Below are 12,228 nucleotides of genomic sequence, written 5' to 3'. Positions count from 1 at the left end.
AATGTTCTTACTTTTAACTCCCATCAATCATGGCAGTGTTCTATTTCACATTCCCTTTGCTTTTCTTCTTCATCAATAGATGGGATACTTAAAGCTTTTGCTGGTTGAGAATTTCAAATCCTGGCGGGGACAGCAATGCATTGGACCATTCAAGAAATTCACTTGTATCATTGGTCCTAATGGTTCAGGTAATGTGTAGAAATGATTTATAGCAGTTGCCTTTGATTAGGGTCCTCCTAGACTGGCCTGTTTCCTTTTATAACCATTCCTCATATATACAACTCCAGTTATAGCTATTTTATCCCAGTGTTTTTCAACCACTGTGCCGCGGCACACTAGTGTGCCGTGACATAGTGTAAGGTGTGCCGTGGGAAAAACACCTGCCTATAGTCAATATAGGCACAGAGTTAAAAAATTTTAACATTTTCTAATGGTGGTGTGCCTCGTGATTTTTTTCATGAAAAAAGTGTGCCTTTGCACAAAAAAGTGAAAAACACTGTTTTATCCTATGCATGGTTGTGTTTTTTCAAGAATTTTCCCCCCTGCTTGACTTGCTGTAGTATTGTGATTAAAGTGTACAAGCTGATTAAGTTATATAAATAGCTATTTAATTGATATTGGCAGTAGGACATTAATCAACTGTACAAGAGATGACATTCCATTGGAAAGAAGGGGAAAGAATTGTGTGTTTAGAAGAGACTTACTGTGTCCATTAAGAGTTCCGCTGGCTAGTAGGTGTTTATAGCAGATATATTGGCTTAGGCTTTTCTCACCCACCCCTTTTAATGTCTTTGAGGTTCCTTACATGGCCTACTTTTTAAAATATTATTTTAGTTAAAAATAAACTGGAGGATGGCTTTTAGTAAAGCAGCAGTCATTGCTATTATATTTATATGCAGCAGTAGTCTTGGATCACAAAAAGGCCCTGCTGAGATGTAGATATTTTGCCAGATATTTTGCTATGTGTTCTCTAACAGCATTTGCACCAAAAAGTTTTATCACAAGTCTTTGTTAAGATCTATCGCTGTTTCTACTCTCTAAAATTAAAAAAGACCCCCTGAGATTTTTCTAAAATAGAAATGAAAACTTTTGAATTACTTTCTTTGTGGCCACATTTTAAAAAGAGGGGAAATTGTGATTTAGTGTAGGATCTGAACCAGCAAATCATTAATTATGGAAGTATTGCAAGCAATTAGGGATATATCAGTGTAGGATGGATTGGTGAAAATGTTTTCATGAAATTTAAAATAGTGATATTTGTAATTCTAATTTGCATATGTAAAAAAGCTCTTTTAACATTTTATGCAATTAAAGGGAAATCAAATGTAATGGATGCTCTCAGCTTTGTAATGGGTGAAAAAACATCTAATTTAAGAGTGAAGCACATTCAGGAACTGATACATGGAGCTCATGTTGGAAAGCCAGTTTCTTCAAGTGGAAGTGTAACAATGGTGTATGTAGAAGAAAATGGGGAACAGAAAAAATTTTCAAGGATTATTCGAGGCAAGTACAATTTTTCTAAAAATTAAACATTGTGAAGTATAAAGAAAATATAAGCAATTGATTATATAGACACTAGCATTTTGTTCAATTAAGTGTGGCAAATTTATGTTTCCTGTTGGATAAATTCAAATTTTACAGAGTCTTGGAATATCTTTGCTGTCTGGTATATGATTCTCTAAGCATAGTGAGAAGAGCAAAACATTATGGATTATACTATATCAAGTATTAATATACTTGATATTATATATTGGTATATATTGGACAATATCAAATAATTAATATCATTTCCTGCCCTGTCTCCCACTCTTTGGAACATCATGCCTCCTGGATAAAATTGCACCCACCCATTTGGACTTTTGAAAAAGCCTGAAGACCTGGCTCTACCAATTGGCTTGAGTCCCTGATGGGAACGGGTCATTTTAGAAGTAGTTAATAAGATCTCACTTCCTCCATGTGTGCATCTCTTTTCCTTCCTTTCCATCTTTGTTAATTTTTAAGTCAATTTTAGTGTTAATATTTATTGCTCTAATGTTTTATTTTGTTGTTTTTATTCATTGTAAGCAACCTAGAGTCGCCTCAGACAAGATGAGTGGCATATGTTTCATAAAGAAAATAACATTAAATATCAAGGTAGTTATTAGGAATAAAACTGCCAAAGTACATTTATTACATTCATTTTAAAAGCATACACTTAAGTACTTTTAAAAAGCATGCAAAACAAAATGAATAAAAGTAATGCATAAGATAATATTTTGTTATAAAAATGATATTTTATTTTTCGTAGATTAAATATACAGAGTAAAAGAGTTGAAAGGGACCTTGGAGGACTTCTAGTCCAACTTCTCCTTTTTAGTCAGGAGACCCTATACCAACGATGGCTAACCTTTTTGTTGTTGGATGCCAAAAATGCAAGGGCGTGCACGTGATAGCCGGGGCCCATATTGCAAAGCATGCATGGACAAACACACACACACCCCCACGCGTGCTGCACTACTCGCCTCCAAGCTTAGCTTGATATTTCCTCTGGAGGGCTAGGGGAAGCCATTTTCGCCCTCGCCAGCCTCCAGGAAAGCCTCCGGAGCCTGGGGAGGGCAAAAAACGGGTCCAATGGGCCTACTGGAAGTTCAGAACCAACCCATTTCTGGCTTTTGGGGGGCCGAGGGAGTCCATTTTTACCCTCCCCAGGCTCCAGGAATGTCCATGGAGCCTGGGGAGGATGAAAAACGTGTCCAATGGGCTACCCGGAAGTTCAGAAATGATCCGTTTCCAGTTCTGGAGGACCTCTGGGAAGTGGCGGGGGAGACCGTTTTCACTCTCCTCAGGCTTCAGGAAAGCCTCCAAAGCCTGGGGAGGATGAAAAATAGGCCCAATGGGCCTACTGGAATTTTGTTTCCGGAAAAAAAAATAGTTTGCTATTAGGCCCAAACTCTGTATCCATAGGGAAGGAAGGAAAGAGAGAGAAAGAAAGAAAGCCTTGTAGTTATGCAGAAGGGAATGTAGGAAAAACATTCAAGCAAAACAAGACACCTTATAAAGAGGAGAGAAAAAATCTAGAAAACAAAAAACTTAATTTCATGCAAAGGATCTAACCCAAAAACTAGGTTGAAAGTTGCAAATAACAAAATTATTTGTAACAAAAATATTTCTTAAAAATTAAAAAGAAATAATGTGTTTTATTGTGTTTCTGTGTTGTATAATAAAGTGGTAAGAAACATGTTTAATGTTGTAAGCAATATAGTGAGGTCTGTAATTAAGTGTAAAATTATAATTCCAGAAAGCCATTTTCTAAAAATAACTAATGTTAGCTAATTACAGCTAATGTTTACATTGAAAATATATTAATTATTTTCCAAATGTTGGTTTGGGAATTAACTTATTTTGTTGCTTCTTTCAAAATTAGGCAGTGGATCTGAGTTTCTTGTTAATGATACTGCTGTCAACCGATCTATGTATACAAAGGCACTTGCTGAAATTGGCATAATTGCAAGAGCAAAGAATTGTCTAGTTTTTCAGGTAAATATTTGTGCTCAAAATTTAGTATAGCATAAATTACATATTTATGTTGTTGGCAATAATTTGTTATCTTGATCCAAATATGTGGGTCATAAGGTGGCTTCAACAATGATTTTTTTAAAAAAATCTTAAGCAGCACATTTTAGATACAACTACCACTTTGGACTGCATGTCTTTCCAAAAATCTCTCTTGAATTGTAGTGATTGATGGCAAAGAGTTCTTTTTACCATTTTGTTTGGTATAGTATTAGTATTGCCAAGATAAGAGTTTCTGGAGAGAGGTACTTGCATCCCAATGTCTTCAAAGTTAGTAAACTCACATTTTGATCTGGAGGGTCCCTTAGGCCTAGCCCTGAGCTTCTGTTCATATCAAATGGAGAAGCAAAGATGTTGTAGAAGACTTCTCCCTTTGCCATAAAATGTAGCAGGAGAGCTACGCTGACTGCCAGTTTTCCCCTGAGCAAGTTTAAGGTTTTATTATTTAAAGTTTTATTCTCATGGCATGAGAATATCTGAGATAACTTCTCCAGTGCCAATCTGCCTGACTGCTCCATTTGTTATCAAACACACATACACACACCCCAGCACCCATCACTCCTTAGATTGAGCAAAATACTATGAATTATTTTACAGCAGGAGGGAAATCCTTTAAAAAATTGTAATGTCCTCTCGAGATATAGCAAAAACCAGCGTCCCTTTTTATAATGTTAATTTAATGTTTATATCTTTGCTCATTTCCCCTGTTTGAAAGGAATTTATGAGTAAACAATCTGGGAGTTGAATACTTGTCACTGTATATTTTCTTGAGATGGATTTAAATGTTACTTCCAGTATCTGGAGTAATTTATGCACTGTCTTCTTTAACAATTTTATTTCTGACACTAGATAGAGGATTTATATATAGGACTCAGAAAAGAAATTTATGAAGTTAAACCCTCATCTTTGGCTTTTCTGGCTCTGAATACTATTGATGTAACGTAACATATTATATTATTGTTATCACCATAAGAACAAAGAATTTTAGGTAAAGAATGTGGGTTGTTTTCTGTAAAATTGGTCCTTAAGGTCTTCTTTCCAGAATCCTTTTTATTTTGTTCAATTTTAACATTTTAAAATAAATAGAATTATTATTGTAGGGTGAAGTTGAAGCAATTGCAATGAAGAAACCCAAAGAAAGAACACAGCTTTTTGAACAAATTAGTAACTCGGGAGAGCTTGCTGCTGAATATGCAGAAAGGAAGAGGGATTTGCAAAAGGCAGAAGAAGATGCACAGTTCAGTTACAACAAGAAGAAAAATGTGGCAGCTGAGCGCAAACGTGCAAAATTAGAGAAAGAGGAGGTGAATTCAGGAAAAAATAGTTTTGGTTCTTAAGTTAGGATATAAAATGAAAATTTTATATTTTCAGTGGAAAAATATTCATAATCAGATTATCTTTTTTAAATTAAGTTTTTTGTTAGAGCTTCTGAATCATAAGAATAAAGATTAAATCGTACTATGATATTGTTAATTTTCCTGCCTTATTTTGACTGTTATAAATACAATGGTAATTCAAGAAAGATTGCATAGTGGTACTAACCCTTAGTCAGATTTTTTTTTTTAAAAAAAAGAGTATTCTGAATATCAGAGAATCAACTCGTGCTATTAATTTTATCAGAATCCTTTTGAAATTTGAAACATTTTAAGATTGAAACAGCTAGTCTGACCCTTGGAAAAATGTATTAATATGCAAATAATATTGGAAGCCTTCTTAATTTTAAATGGAATTAAGCTATTTGCAAAGAAGCTATATACCCTAAAAATTGAGTGACAAAAATTTCAGCCAGATTTCCTTCATATCCTAAGGCTAAGCCATTTCCTAAAATAATTAAACTCAACAATAAAAAAGTAAGGGAGAGAGAGAGAGAGAAAGAAAGATAGAAGGATATCATCTTATGTCTTGCTGTGTATTCTAGTCAGTATCCCCAACTCTTATTAAAACAATTTTAAGAATTCTATAATAATGTAATTTAATATTTTTACTGTATAGAAATTTTAAAAACACTTATTACTAAGCCAATAATTAATATGAATACAATCCTTTAATATACGTCTAACAATAATCATGATTAAAATTTCTTTATTATGAGAAAGGAAAATGATGGTGTTGAGGCTTGGATGGATCTGAGGTTCTCACTCTAATATGCTATTAATCAGTTGACTTTAGGAGCAAAATATGTACTCCAATGCAGCTACATAACTATCCAGGGAGAATATTCTTATCTTCAATTATTTATATGGGTCTCTTAATGGATGTACAGTAAACTACTAATGCTATTACAAATGTTAACAAAATATGAATATAAACTCTTTATAATTGAAAGGCATGTGTTTAATTCATAGTCAAGATTTATCACTGTGTAGGAGTTCATAGCTACCGTAATCATTTTGTTGATTATAGGCAGAGCATTATCAGGAGTTGTTTGAAGAATTGACAGAACATAAAAAGCAGTTGCAACTTTTCCGATTGTATCACAATGAGCAAAAAATCAATTTTCTCTATAATAAACTGGCTGGAAAAACTAAGATTATTGATACTAAGAAAATGGCTGTTTCTGATGCAGAAGAAATCATGAAAGCCAAGAAATCTGCTTTTGGGATGTTAACTAGAAGCAGTCAGCGCATTGAAAAAGAAATTAGGTAAGTGCATTAGATAAGAGGCATGCCTCTTATCCATTTATATTAGAAATTTTTGGACTTTCTCAGAATAATCTTTTTTGAAAATTGTATTCCTTTCTAGGGCTCTAGAAATTACATTGAACCAAAAGAGGTCTCAGTATATTAAAGCAAAGGAAAAAACTTCTCACCAAATTAAAAAAGTAGATATGGCTAAAAATAAGTTAAGAGATCATATGAAAGAGCAAGCCAAGCAAGAAGAAGGTAGAAGGGAATTGGAGCTGGAGTTGATTGAGATTGATAAAGCTTGGAAAGCATTTGAAAAAAGGGTTGAAGAAGAGGCACAACATAGAGAAAGAGAAGTTTTCCTGGAAGAAAGTCAGGTAAATTTCAAGGCAAATAAAAATTCTATATATAATATTCAAAAGAGCAGATTAAGGCTTTAATTTGTATAATTGTAGTTACATACTTAAATTAGAAAGTAACTTATGGTCATCATTGCTATACTATGTTAATAGTAATTTGCACTGCAGTGCAATATCTACAATGCCGATTTGCACAAAAGGAGAGAGAAAGATATAGTGATAATGGTTAATGTGTTAGGCTAGGAGTGGGAATAATTTAAGTTCCAGTCCACTGTCCGTCATGGAAACTTGGTAACTCTGGACCAATCACTTTCAGCCCAACTCAGTAGAGTTGTTGTAATGGGGAAAAATAGAAAGTATGCTGCCTTGGACTCCAGAATGATGGTAAAATATAAATTTAATATATAAATGCAATAAGTTGTGTGTGTGTGAGAGAGAGATCTACAGTATATCTACACATAAATATATAATTCAGTCTTGAATCCTAAATCCTTATATGTGCTTTCTCCCACCCCTTTTAAATTTTAGTGTATAATCAATTATTAGTACATTTTCTTCCTAAAAAGTTTGTTCAGATGAACACCCCACACTTAAAACTTGAACGACTTGATATCTAATTCACTAGATAGACCCTGCTAATGATATCTGGAAGATTGTATTACTTTGCAAGTAATAACATTTAAACAATCTGAAAAAAACTAGAGTATTTTGGAAAAAATGCATTATAATGGAGTAACTATAATGGTACATAACACAACCCAAAGATAAAGATTTAAGTTTCATATCCAAATTGGATTATGTAACAATTAGCATCACATCTACCAATATTACCATAGACAAGATATCTATCTCTACAGCAGATAAAGATGAGGATATAATAGAGAAATTCTATGAAAAGTTAAAGCTTGCTATAATTCATTTAAAATAACCCTAATGTGTGATTTCAATGTGCTTATGGCAAATGTGAAGATCTAATGTTACTTAGATCTTAGAAATGAACATGCTGGGCTATCTATGCAATTCTCTAAAGAACAACATTACATTTGCCTTAGATAATAAATTATGTGTGTGTGTGTGTGTGTATGTTTGAGTCACTTGACTCTTGACAACTGCCTGGACCCGACCCTGTAGATTCTTGGAAAGAGTTCAGAAGTAGTTTGCTATTACCTTCTTCCCAGGGCTGAGAAAAATGGACTGGCCTACTGGTTTTGTGTCTAAGAGAGGACTAGAACAGCCTCCCTGTTTGTAGCAGGTAGTTCTTGATTTATAACTTCATTTAGTGACTGTTTGACATTACAATGGCACTGAAAAAGTGACTTTTGACCAATTTTCGCACTTAGGACCGTTGGATTATGATTTATACAAATTATTTAGGGATATAATCCCATACACATGATCAAGGTTTTTCTGTTTGTGCGCAGGTAAAGCAGTATCAGGAATTGAAAGAATTAGTTCATAAAAAAGTAGCCACATTAACTCAGCAACGGGAAAAACTGCTATGGGAGCAGAAGGCAGATAAAGAAAAGATGTCATTTGATCGGCGGAGACAAAAAGAAACTGAGGTACATATATATATATAATATTAATCATGATTTGGGAGCCAAAAATAATGTTCTAAAAATAATGAGCTCCTTTTTATTAGGGCTGTGCTGAAGACTTAAAGTTTAGTTTTGACATCAATGTTTGGAAATATCCTAGCAAAGATAATCAATAGTTTTGCAAGAATCAGTTTGTTTAAATAGGTAATAGTAGACAAATTGTATTGCTTTTTTGACAACTAGATTAGTAGATCAAAGGATAGGTATAGTTAGTAGGTTTCAGTAAAACATTTAATAAAGACGACCATAATTTTTTTCTTGATAAAGAGAAAAAGTGTGAGATGGATGGTGGATGATTTCACTAGCAGATAGATTTGGAATTGATTGAACAGTAGTATCCAACATGTAATCCTTATTGGATCTATGTCTCCAAAGTACAAGTATCCAGTGGAGCATCCTAAGGTTTTGTCTTGGACCCAATAGTCTTTCAGATATGGCTTACAAATTTGCACACAAAAAGCTGGATGGATTATTTATTTATTATTTATTTAGCGTATGGCATAGAGCACACGGATAACTAATAAAATTATATAGAAGGAGCACATAATACTATGGTACACATATGCTAGAAATATGTAGTCAGTTTGGTAAAGTTTGAAGAATTCAAGAAATTATACATTAGTTAAAGTTTGCATTTTAAAATATATTGATTCCTAAGAATATAATGTGTTCTATATATTCTTATCTTGGCCATTTATAAACAATTAAGCCCAGTGTTTGTTAGATGGAGGAAGTCTGCTTTTCTTCCTGTGTAAGCTCTCAAATGGCAGCTAGATATGATCCAGTGTCTGACGAGGAACACCATAGTCACAATCAGAAGAGGATGCTGGATTTGCTGGAAAGATTGCTAACTCCTGAGAGGAAAGGCTTAAAGTTCAAAAGGATTGTGCAAACTCTGCAAAGTTGTTGATAAGTGTTCTCAGTGTGCATAAAAAGTGTTGTTCTGTTTGAATAGGAGATACTTCTTTAGTAATGCATTTGGGGAAAATTACAGGAAGTACAGGAGACGTTCCCAGCATCTCTGCCCCATGCACAATCCTTTCTGTGACTAATGTATTGTGATATATTATTGTTCTTGGTACATTGTGGAAAAAAACAAGATGCTGAGAACAACCACCAGAAAAATTCATTTTAGTCATGGACCACTGTAAAATACAAGCAGGAAAGATTACATCCATCTCACATAATTCCATTAAAAGTTACAACTGACAGATAACTAAAACTTCGTACTGCTAACACAATACTGTAAAATTCAAACACTAAAATGTCTCATTTTAAAAAAATATTAATACTAAAACTATAGACGAAAGTGTGGCCTCTGAAGGCCAGAAAAAAGAGGTTTTTAAAAGAAAATAGGGAGTTTATCCATGCCAGTATCCTTTTTTCTTTTTGAGAATTTTCAGTTGTTGCTAGGCAAAATCTAGCTTTGTTGTATGTAATAAATTCTTCCTTATTTTAGAGGATAAAATCAAGAGGAAAACTTTCATTATAACTTATAACACACATCATCAATAAAAGAAGAATGGTAATGAAAAAATGCTTTTGTGGTAGTAAATTGAAAAACATTTTATAGGAAGTTAAACAATGATAATCATAATTTTAAAATTCGGTAAAATTCTTTAAATATTTTATATGTAAAACCATTTTTTAATGTATCTTACTATATACTTTTAGGAAAATATAAAGCGTGTCTTAGAACAGATAGAAGATAATGAAAGAAGAATGGAAAAGCTTGTGGAATACAGTAGGACATGCTCGTATGTATTTATAGCATTTATTAAAATTAATAATTTCCTGCACTAAAACAAGCTTTTAAGATGCAAATCTTGCTAAAATTCATTTCGTTTTTTATATTACTTACATATTTGTCCAAATGGATTATTCAAGAACATAGCATACAGTAAGATCTGTATGTTTGGTATATCCTCAGAAGTTTTGGGCTGAGTGTAATAATGTTACATAATATATGATCTATCTCCTTCGATTTATTTATCTAAGCATGCACTAATTTCTCAAACTCAAGATATGCATCTGAATTTGGGTCTTGCAAACTAAGAGCACTTGACTTTAAGGCATTGGCCATCAGAATTTATGCTAATTTTATTTGACATTAAATTATGTCCAAGTCTTTATTTGTTTTTCCACTTTTTGGCTTAAATTGAAGGGAATCTTTAGAAGAAAAAAAGCAAGAAGAAGAAAAACTGACAAATGAGATTCAAACTTCAAAGATCAGAATAGGCAAAATAAATGAAGAACTGAGTAAAGTTGTTAGTGATTTGCAGAATGCTAGAATTGATGTCCATGAAGGAAAACGCCAGCAGAAGAGGGCAGAAAATTTGGAGAGCCTCAAAAGATTATATCCTGATTTTGTGGTAATTAAATAGACTAATTCTTTTAATTTCACTTCATTTACAAATAGATAGCTCTTTTAATAGTACATTCTACTAGGTTATTCTGTAATACTGAACACTAGTAAAAAAACAAGCTCAATGCCATGAGGATAATAAATGCAGACAGATTAATAATATTTTAAAAAATGAGTTTAAACCAGTGGTCAGTATTGATTCTCAAAGGTTGATGGGACTATCCAAAGCTTTGACGATTATGATGATGATGATGATGTTTCATTGCACAATCAACCAGATGTTCAGACTGGATTTGGCATTTTTATCCATCAAGTCCTTCCCAAGAACTTGGGATGGACAGATGTTAAAGGTATCATCACAGGATGTAAGCTATTCCAAGAAAAGCTGCTTTTTGTGCTTGATTGATAGTGATTTTGTTAATGCCAATGGTTTTTAAATGGTGGCTGCAGTTGTTTGGTATAATATTATTCATAGAACTATTAGTTAAAGTATTTCTTAAATTATTTTCATATAATAAATGTTTGAGGATAGATTAAACAAACTGAAGCTTCATGAAGGGGTCGATGAGCTGAAGAGTTTCGGAGGCCCTAGTTTAAACAAGCCAACCTTAAAGTTATTGACATCCATTTTAATTATTATTTTTTAATGTACAAACATATATATGCTACATACTCACTAGATGCTAACAATTCACAATTATAACAATATAAATAGATCTGTTGTGATTAAATACTATTAAAATACTATATATTTACTGTTTCCTAATTAGCTTTATCCATTCTAAATAAGTTACTGTCCTAAAGGAGGGACCACCCTGACCTGGGGCAGCAGACTATTCCAAATTGAGGGAGCTTTGAGTATCTGCAACCCCGAACTCTTGGGGGGAACTCATGACACTTACTATGGTTAGGAGATATTAAATCTTGTGTCCATTCACTGAATCCAGTTGGAAGAGTTTCTGGGCCATCTGGAAGAGCAGCCCACATAGAGCAAATTGCAGTCATCTCACACAGAGATGAGGAAGGACTTTGGGCCAGAAAGGTCTAAAATTGACAGATGAGTTGAAATTAATCAAAGGCTTTACTGGGCACAGCTTCCCGTTGCTACTGAAGCGGGAACTGCCAAGAATGTGTAACTGCTCCTTTATAACTATGTGGAAGTGCTGGGCTCCATCTTGCTGGGATTCAGACTCTGTTCCATACCAGTCAATCTCTTGCAAGCCTCCAGGTACTGAATCAAACCCCCCACTGCATCTCCTCCTTGGCATGCAGTGGAGAAATACAGCTGGATATCATCAGCATACTGTTGATATCTCACTCAGCCCCTCCCCTTGGTCTTAGAAGCACCCAGGCTCAGCAGCTTCACATAAATGTTAAAAGATGCAAGGGAATAATAAGTAGGAAGGCCTTGATAGAGAGAGGGAAAATTCCTTACCAAAGCAACAAGGAGGGAAACACTACTTAAGCCCAAACGAGGGAGGAATGCCAGAATGTCTCAGTTAGGCACCTCCCTAATTCTTATTCTATAAAAGAGGACGAAGTAATCAGAGTGGCAAGATCCTATTACTAAAGCCAATCTTAGAGTACTTTTAGTCTTAATATGAAGTAATTTATTGAGCTGACTTACATTTCGGGACTAACAAAGTAGTAGAGCAACATTATTTATTTGCTGCATTTCCATGCACGTTTATGGGAAGTTGTTGACAACTGGTGTCTACATCAGTTGAAGT

At 33.8% G+C, this 12,228-nt stretch overlaps 1 protein-coding gene across 1 annotated transcript in view; it reads left to right on the top strand.

The window, feature by feature from the left end:
• Nucleotides 1-79: 79 nt before the first annotated feature.
• SMC1B (structural maintenance of chromosomes 1B) overlaps nt 80-12,228 on the top strand; it is a 30,558-nt gene continuing 18,409 nt past the window's right edge. Inside the window, exons 1-9 of the mRNA XM_014062338.2 lie at nt 80-188; nt 1,315-1,507; nt 3,408-3,516; nt 4,653-4,856; nt 5,956-6,194; nt 6,295-6,553; nt 7,957-8,097; nt 9,808-9,890; nt 10,298-10,505. Of these exons, the coding sequence (XP_013917813.2) occupies nt 80-188; nt 1,315-1,507; nt 3,408-3,516; nt 4,653-4,856; nt 5,956-6,194; nt 6,295-6,553; nt 7,957-8,097; nt 9,808-9,890; nt 10,298-10,505 (1,545 nt within the window). The remainder of the gene's footprint in view (nt 189-1,314; nt 1,508-3,407; nt 3,517-4,652; nt 4,857-5,955; nt 6,195-6,294; nt 6,554-7,956; nt 8,098-9,807; nt 9,891-10,297; nt 10,506-12,228) is intronic.

Source organism: Thamnophis sirtalis, unplaced genomic scaffold, assembly GCF_051295495.1.
Source record: "Thamnophis sirtalis isolate CommonGarterSnake01/CBP01778 unplaced genomic scaffold, rThaSir2_p1.2 scaffold_9, whole genome shotgun sequence".
Lineage (NCBI taxonomy): Eukaryota > Metazoa > Chordata > Lepidosauria > Squamata > Natricidae > Thamnophis > Thamnophis sirtalis.
Note: the sequence above shows the minus strand (reverse complement) of the source record. Positions and strands in the feature narration are given on the sequence as shown.